This window comes from Pristiophorus japonicus, unplaced genomic scaffold (genome assembly GCF_044704955.1).
Source record: "Pristiophorus japonicus isolate sPriJap1 unplaced genomic scaffold, sPriJap1.hap1 HAP1_SCAFFOLD_1702, whole genome shotgun sequence".
Lineage (NCBI taxonomy): Eukaryota > Metazoa > Chordata > Chondrichthyes > Pristiophoridae > Pristiophorus > Pristiophorus japonicus.
The window spans coordinates 41,517-50,093 of NW_027251386.1; the positions used below are offsets into that span (position 1 = coordinate 41,517).

At 62.7% G+C, this 8,577-nt stretch overlaps 1 protein-coding gene across 1 annotated transcript in view; it reads right to left on the reverse strand.

Annotated features, from left to right (window-relative positions):
• LOC139243497 (suppressor of tumorigenicity 14 protein homolog) overlaps positions 1 to 5,084 on the reverse strand; it is a gene marked incomplete at its 3' end in the record, with an annotated part of 43,734 nt that extends 38,650 nt beyond the window's left edge. The window contains exon 1 of the mRNA XM_070870778.1: positions 4,873 to 5,084. Within this exon, the coding sequence (XP_070726879.1) occupies positions 4,873 to 4,911 (39 nt within the window). The remainder of the gene's footprint in view (positions 1 to 4,872) is intronic.
• Between the last annotated feature and the right edge of the window lie 3,493 nt (positions 5,085 to 8,577).

Here is an 8,577-nt window from a genome sequence, read left to right on the forward strand (position 1 = left end):
AACCTGTACATTCAAAGCGATGTACCTCACCAAGAAACAAACCATCTCGACTTCAGAATTCCTGCACAGCCAATGTCAAAACAGAGGAAGTTCTGCCCACAATCCATGTACCAAGCCAAGCTCAGCGCCCACAAACCACTTCTGTAACCAGTTCATCCTCAGCAGCCGGTGTTTATACCACACAGCTGGGGGTCCGTACCGAACAGCGAGAATCACAGAGATATCAGGGACCCCCAACATCAGACATCGACAGGGTCCCCCAACATCAGACCGTCGACAGGGAACCCCCCCCCCCCCCATCAGGCCATCGACCCCCCCCAAATCAGGCTGTCGGCCCCCCATCAGACCGTCGACCCCCCCATCAGACCGTCGACCCCCCCAACATCAGACCATCAACCCCCCTCAACCGTCGACAATGCCCATCAGACCGTCGACCCCTGTCAACCCCCCATCAGACCGTCGACCACCCCCAACATCAGACCGTCGACCCCCCCCCAAAATCAGACCGTCGACCCCCCCCAATATCAGACCGTCGACCCCCCCCAACATCAGACCGTCGACCCCCCCCAACATCAGACCGTCGACCCCTGTCAACCCCCCAACATCAGACCGTCGACCCCCCCCAACATCAGACCGTCGACCCCCCCCCAACATCAGACCGTCGACCCCCCCCAATATCAGACCGTCGACCCCTGTCAACCCCCCAACATCAGACCGTCGACCCCCCCCAATATCAGACCGTCGACCCCTGTCAACCCCCCAACATCAGACCGTCGACCCCTGTCAACCCCCCAACATCAGACCGTCGACCCCTGTCAACCCCCCAACATCAGACCGTCGACCCCTGTCAACCCCCCAACATCAGACCGTCGACCCCCCCCAACATCAGACCGTCGACCCCCCCCAATATCAGACCGTCGACCCCTGTCAACCCCCCAACATCAGACCGTCGACCACCCCCCCAACATCAGACCGTCGACCCCCCCCAATATCAGACCGTCGACCCCCCCCAATATCAGACCGTCGACCCCCCCCAATATCAGACCGTCGACCCCCCCCAATATCAGACCGTCGACCCCCCCAATATCAGACCGTCGACCCGTCAACCCCCCAACATCAGACCGTCGACCCCCCCCAATATCAGACCGTCGACCACCCCCCCAACATCAGACCGTCGACCCCCCCCAATATCAGACCGTCGACCCCTGTCAACCCCCCAACATCAGACCGTCGACCCCCCCCAACATCAGACCGTCGACCCCTGTCAACCCCCCAACATCAGACCGTCGACCCCCCCCAATATCAGACCGTCGACCCCCCCAACATCAGACCGTCGACCCCCCCCAATATCAGACCGTCGACCCCCCCCAACATCAGACCGTCGACCCCCCCCAACATCAGACCGTCGACCCCCCCCAACATCAGACCGTCGACCCCCCCAACATCAGACCGTCGACCCCCCCCAACATCAGACCGTCGACCCCCCCCAACATCAGACCGTCGACCCCCCCCAACATCAGACCGTCGACCCCCCCCAACATCAGACCGTCGACCCCCCCCAACATCAGACCGTCGACCCCTGTCAACCCCCCAACATCAGACCGTCGACCCCTGTCAACCCCCCAACATCAGACCGTCGACCCCCCCCAATATCAGACCGTCGACCCCCCCAACATCAGACCGTCGACCCCCCCCAATATCAGACCGTCGACCCCCCCCAATATCAGACCGTCGACCCCCCCCAACATCAGACCGTCGACCCCCCCCAACATCAGACCGTCGACCCCCCCCAACATCAGACCGTCGACCCCCCCCAACATCAGACCGTCGACCCCTGTCAACCCCCCAACATCAGACCGTCGACCCCTGTCAACCCCCCAACATCAGACCGTCGACCCCCCCCAATATCAGACCGTCGACCCCCCCAACATCAGACCGTCGACCCCCCCCAATATCAGACCGTCGACCCCCCCCAATATCAGACCGTCGACCCCCCCCAATATCAGACCGTCGACCCCCCCCAATATCAGACCGTCGACCCCCCCCAATATCAGACCGTCGACCCCTGTCAACCCCCCAACATCAGACCGTCGACCACCCCCCCACCCCCAACATCAGACCGTCGACCACCCCCCCACCCCCAACATCAGACCGTCGACCACCCCCCCACCCCCAACATCAGACCGTCGACCACCCCCCCACCCACAACATCAGACCGTCGACAGGGAAACCCCCCCCCCCCAATCAGGCCATCGACCCCCCCAAATCAGGCTGTCGGCCCCCCATCACACCGTCGACCCCCCCATCAGACCGTCGACCCCCCCATCAGACCATCGACCCCCCCCCCAACATCAGACCGTCGACCACCCCCCAAAATCAAACCATCGAACCCCCCATCAGACCAACGACCCCCGTCAACCCCCCAACATCAGACCGTCGACCACCCCCCCAACATCAGACCGTCGACCACCCCCCCCCAACATCAGACCGTCGACCACCCCCCCAACATCAGACCGTCGACCACCCCCCCCCAACATCAGACCGTCGACCACCCCCCCCAACATCAGACCGTCGACCACCCCCCCAACATCAGACCGTCGACCACCCCCCCACCCACAACATCAGACCGTCGACAGGGAACCCCCCCCCCCAAATCAGGCCATCGACCTCCCCCAAATCAGGCTGTCAGCCCCCCATCAGACCGTCGACCCCGCCCATCAGACCATCGACCCCCCCCGTCAACCCCCCAACATCAGACCGTCGACCCCCACCCCCCCCCCCACACAACATCAGACCGTCAAACCCCCCCCCCCCCCCCCCACAACATCAGACCGTCAGGAATCCTTGTAGAACAACATTTGTACTTATTGAGCTTGTGTGCGAAGCATGGATCCAACCAGTAATGAAATTGACATGGGATGGCACGCAGTTCGGGAGTCAAGCCTGTGCACATGGGTCCCTCCTTAATTCCAATTTATATATTTATAAAACTTCCAATCAAACTCGTCAATCAAATTAACTTGGAGCTGGCCAGTCTGTCCATTCATACTGCGACCCATCCTGAGGGTGCCGGCCAGCCTCGGGGGTAAGTAAAGTCGAGTCTCATTCGACCTCCAGTGGTTGAAGCCTTTAGACTGGCCATTTTAAGAAAAAGTAGACAGTATAACATGGGTCTTTTCACTTTATATTAAAATGAATAGGTGGACAATCCCATCTTGGAGTGCACAGAAGCAGAAAAGCATCAAAGTATAAATTTGGGACCCAAACATTCTCAGCAAGTACGTGCACTCGCCCGAGCAGCAATATCGTTTACCCGGAATAGCCCGATCCCCGAGGGACCCGGACAATCGAGAGTTGCCTGTATTGCATTAATTTCCTCTTTAACCAGCAACGCTACCCTACCTCCTTTTCCTTTCTGTCTATCCTTCCTGCATGTTGAATACCCCTGGATGTTGAGTTCCCAGCCTTGGTCACCCTGGAGCCATGTCTCCATAATCCAAAGTGCTTTACAACCAATGAAGTACTTTTGAAATGCAGTCATGCTGTAAAGAAATGCGACAGCCAATTTGCACACAACAAAATCCCATAACAGCAATGAGACAAATGACAAGATAATCTGATGGAGCCCCACATACAACATGGAAAGAACTTTCCAAATTGGTTGGTGGTGAGGTGAAAAATGGTAAAATGCTGAAGCCAAAATCTCTGGTCAGCGAAATGTCTATCGAACTATAACCCCAGCGAGAGCCATCACCCAGGAAACCCAGACTCCCCAGCGAGAGCCATCGCCCGGGCAACCAGACCCCCAGCGAGAGCCATCGCCCAGGGGACATAACCCGAATGAGAATCAGCATCTGCAGAGAACAGATTTGGCAAAAAAGAAAATGTACAAAATGGAAAGAAAGACTTGCATTTAAATAAGCGCCTCATAACTTCAGGACGTCCCAAAACGCTAAACAGCCAAAAGTACTTTTGAAGTGTAGCCACTGTTGTAATCTAGGAAACGCAGCAGCCAATTTGCACACAGCAAGCTCCCACAACAGCAAAGTAACAATGACCAGATAATCTGGGTTTTTTTTTAAAGTGACGTTGGTTGAGGGATAAATATTGGCCCAGGACACTGGGGAGAACTCCCCCGCTCCTTGTTCAAATAGTGTCAATGGATCTTTTATGTTCACCTGAGAGGGCAGACAGTATTTGGTTTAACGTCTCATCCGAATGATGCCATTCCCTCCAGTCTGCATTAGAGTGTCAGCCTGGAGTGGGACTTGAGCCCACAACATTCTGACTCAGAGGCAAGAGTATTACCCACTGAACCACAGCTGAAACCCTAACCAGTTCCACAATCCCAGGTGGAGTCCACCAGATTAGAAACAATTTTATCAAAATAGAGAGTAAACACCCAACCATCAGTTACACTGCACATCCTGTGCACAATACCCAACCACCAGTTACACTACACATCCAGTGCACTATACCCAACCACCAGTTACACTACACATCCAGTGCACTATACCCAACCATCAGTTAGTTACACTACAGGTCCAGTGCACTATAACAGGGTAGTCAGGGCTGCGAGCAAACTCCTTAATACTCAGCTCTCGTAATATACAACCCTGGTGAGCAATCAACCTTTGACGATTTAGTTGATAATTAACTCATGAAGTCCGAATACTAACTGACTCAGGAACAGGGCGAGGGAGCGGGATGGTGGGAATGGGGGGCGGATGGGAGGGGGGTGTAGGGGGCAGGCAGAATGGGTGTAGTGGGGGGGGGGGGGAGGTGGAGTGGGGAGAGGGGGTTTGGAGGGACAGCGAGAGGGAGAGTATTGGGAATATAGGGGCGGGAGAAAGCTCAAAGTTCGCTACTTACATCCCTCTTGGGGTCGAACTTGAGGCCGGGTTCTTTCATTTCGTGACAGGGAGTGGCGCTGGAACTCAGCCTCGGTCAGTCAGTCTCTCTCCCGGTCCGTGTATGTGTGTCCCTCGGGCGCGGCTCGATCCTTCTCCCGGTCCAACCAGTAGCAGCCTCATGTGACAGGAAATACCTGGCACCGCGCCCCGCCCCCGGCTCACCTGCAGCCCCGCCCCGCCCACCTGGAGCCCTGGGAGACATCTGGGTTCAGGGACCGGGGCTGGGCTGGTCCGGTCCGCGGGGGGATGTGGTGCGTGTGGAGTCTGTAACTTCACCACCCGGGGCTCAGAGAGCCACAATTCCCGTTTTCAATCTTGAATTTCCTTCTCTGTTGCAATCCGGAAATGATCTTTTTAAATTACAAAAACGGGGGGGAATGGGAGGAAGGGAGGGGAGAAAGGGAATGGGGGGGAGAAAGGGAATGGGGGGGAGAAAGGGAATGGGGGGGAGGGAGGGGTGGTGAGGGAGGGAGGGAGGGAGGGGTGGTGAGGGAGGGAGGGAGGGGTGGTGAGGGAGGGAGGGAGGGAGGGGTGGTGAGGGAGGGAGGGAGGGGTGGTGAGGGAGGGAGGGAGGGAGGGGTGGTGAGGGAGGGAGGGAGGGAGGGAGGGGTGGTGAGGGAGGGAGGGAGGGGTGGGGAGGGAGGGAGGGAGGGGTGGGGAGGGAGGGAGGGGTGGTGAGGGTGGGAGGGAGGGGTGGTGAGGGTGGGAGGGAGGGGTGGTGAGGGTGGGAGGGATGGTGAGGGAGGGAGGGAGGGGTGGTGAGGGAGGGAGGGAGGGGTGGTGAGGGAGGGAGGGAGGGGTGGTGAGGGAGGGAGGGAGGGGTGGTGAGGGAGGGAGGGAGGGAGGGGTGGTGAGGGAGGGAGGGAGGGAGGGGTGGTGAGGGAGGGAGGGAGGGAGGGGTGGTGAGGGAGGGAGGGAGGGGGGTGGTGAGGGAGGGAGGGGGGTGGTGAGGGAGGGGGGTGGTGAGGGAGGGAGGGGGGTGGTGAGGGAGGGAGGGAGGGGTGGTGAGGGAGGGGTGGTGAGGGAGGGAGGGAGGGGGGGGTGGTGAGGGAGGGAGAGGTGGTGAGTGAGGGAGGGAGAGGTGGTGAGTGAGGGAGGGAGAGGTGGTGAGTGAGGGAGGGAGAGGTGGTGAGTGAGGGAGGGAGAGGTGGTGAGTGAGGGAGGGAGGGGAGGTGGTGAGTGAGGGAGGGGTGGTGAGTGAGGGAGGGAGGGGTGGTGAGTGAGGGAGGGAGGGGTGGTGAGTGAGGGAGGGAGGGGTGGTGAGTGAGGGAGGGAGGGGTGGTGAGGGAGGGAGGGAGGGGTGGTGAGGGAGGGGTGGTGAGGGAGGGAGGGAGGGGTGGTGAGGGAGGGAGGGAGGGGTGGTGAGGGAGGGAGGGGTGGTGAGGGAGGGAGGGAGGGAGGGAGGGGTGGTGAGGGAGGGAGGGAGGGAGGGGTGGTGAGGGAGGGAGGGAGGGGTGGTGAGGGAGGGAGGGAGGGGTGGTGAGGGAGGGAGGGAGGGGTGGTGAGGGAGGGAGGGAGGGAGGGAGGGAGGGAGGGGTGGTGAGGGAGGGAGGGAGGGGTGGTGAGGGAGGGAGGGAGGGGTGGTGAGGGAGGGAGGGAGGGGTGGTGAGGGAGGGGTGGTGAGGGAGGGAGGGAGGGGTGGTGAGGGAGGGAGGGAGGGGTGGTGAGGGAGGGAGGGAGGGGTGGTGAGGGAGGGAGGGAGGGGTGGTGAGGGAGGGAGGGAGGGGTGGTGAGGGAGGGGTGGTGAGGGAGGGGTGGTGAGGGAGGGAGGGAGGGAGGGGTGGTGAGGGAGGGAGGGAGGGAGGGGTGGTGAGGGAGGGAGGGAGGGGTGGTGAGGGAGGGAGGGAGGGGTGGTGAGGGAGGGAGGGAGGGGTGGTGAGGGAGGGAGGGAGGGAGGGGTGGTGAGGGAGGGAGGGAGGGAGGGGTGGTGAGGGAGGGAGGGAGGGAGGGGTGGTGAGGGAGGGAGGGAGGGAGGGGTGGTGAGGGAGGGAGGGAGGGGTGGTGAGGGAGGGAGGGAGGGGTGGTGAGGGAGGGAGGGAGGGGTGGTGAGGGAGGGAGGGAGGGAGGGGTGGTGAGGGAGGGAGGGGTGGTGAGGGAGGGAGGGGTGGTGAGGGAGGGAGGGAGGGGTGGTGAGGGAGGGAGGGAGGGGTGGTGAGGGAGGGAGGGAGGGGTGGTGAGGGAGGGAGGGAGGGGTGGTGAGGGAGGGAGGGAGGGAGGGGTGGTGAGGGAGGGAGGGAGGGGTGGTGAGGGAGGGAGGGAGGGGTGGTGAGGGAGGGAGGGAGGGGTGGTGAGGGAGGGAGGGAGGGAGGGAGGGGTGGTGAGGGAGGGAGGGGTGGTGAGGGAGGGAGGGGTGGTGAGGGAGGGAGGGGTGGTGAGGGAGGGAGGGGTGGTGAGGGAGGGAGGGAGGGGTGGTGAGGGAGGGAGGGGTGGTGAGGGAGGGAGGGAGGGGTGGTGAGGGAGGGAGGGAGGGGTGGTGAGGGAGGGAGGGAGGGGTGGTGAGGGAGGGAGGGAGGGGTGGTGAGGGAGGGAGGGAGGGGTGGTGAGGGAGGGAGGGAGGGGTGGTGAGGGAGGGAGGGAGGGGTGGTGAGGGAGGGAGGGAGGGGTGGTGAGGGAGGGAGGGGTGGTGAGGGAGGGAGGGGTGGTGAGGGAGGGAGGGAGGGGTGGTGAGGGAGGGAGGGAGGGGTGGTGAGGGAGGGAGGGAGGGGTGGTGAGGGAGGGAGGGAGGGAGGGGTGGTGAGGGAGGGAGGGAGGGGTGGTGAGGGAGGGAGGGAGGGGTGGTGAGGGAGGGAGGGAGGGGTGGTGAGGGAGGGAGGGGTGGTGAGGGAGGGAGGGAGGGAGGGTGAGGGAGGGAGGGAGGGAGGGAGGGGTGGTGAGGGAGGGAGGGAGGGAGGGGTGGTGAGGGAGGGAGGGAGGGGTGGTGAGTGAGGGAGGGAGGGGTGGTGAGGGAGGGAGGGGGTGGTGAGGGAGGGAGGGAGGGGTGGTGAGGGAGGGAGGGGTGGTGAGGGAGGGAGGGAGGGAGGGAGGGGTGGTGAGGGAGGGATGGTGAGGGAGGGAGGGAGGAGGGATGGTGAGGGAGGGAGGGAGGGATGGTGAGGGAGGGAGGGAGGGGAGGGAGGGATGGTGAGGGAGGGAGGGATGGTGAGGGAGGGAGGGGTGGTGTGGGAGGGTGGTGAGGGAGGGAGGGGTGGTGAGGGAGGGAGGGGTGGTGAGGGAGGGAGGGGTGGTGAGGGAGGGAGGGGTGGTGAGTGAGGGAGGGAGGGGTGGTGAGTGAGGGAGGGAGGGGTGGTGAGGGAGGGAGGGGTGGTGAGGGAGGGAGGGAGGGAGGGGTGGTGAGGGGGGGAGGGGTGGTGAGGGAGGGAGGGGGGGAGGGGTGGTGAGGGAGGGAGGGGTGGTGAGGGAGGGACGGAGGGAGGGGTGGTGAGGGAGGGAGGGAGGGAGGGGTGGTGAGGGAGGGAGGGAGGGAGGGGTGGTGAGGGAGGGAGGGAGGGAGGGAGGGGTGGTGAGGGAGGGAGGGAGGGAGGGGTGGTGAGGGAGGGAGGGAGGGGTGGTGAGGGGAGGGAGGGGTGGAGGAGGGAGGGAGGGGTGGTGAGGGAGGGAGGGGAGGGAGGGGGAGGGAGGGAGGGGGTGAGGAGGGAGGGAGGGGGGGGGTGGTGGGGAGGAGGGG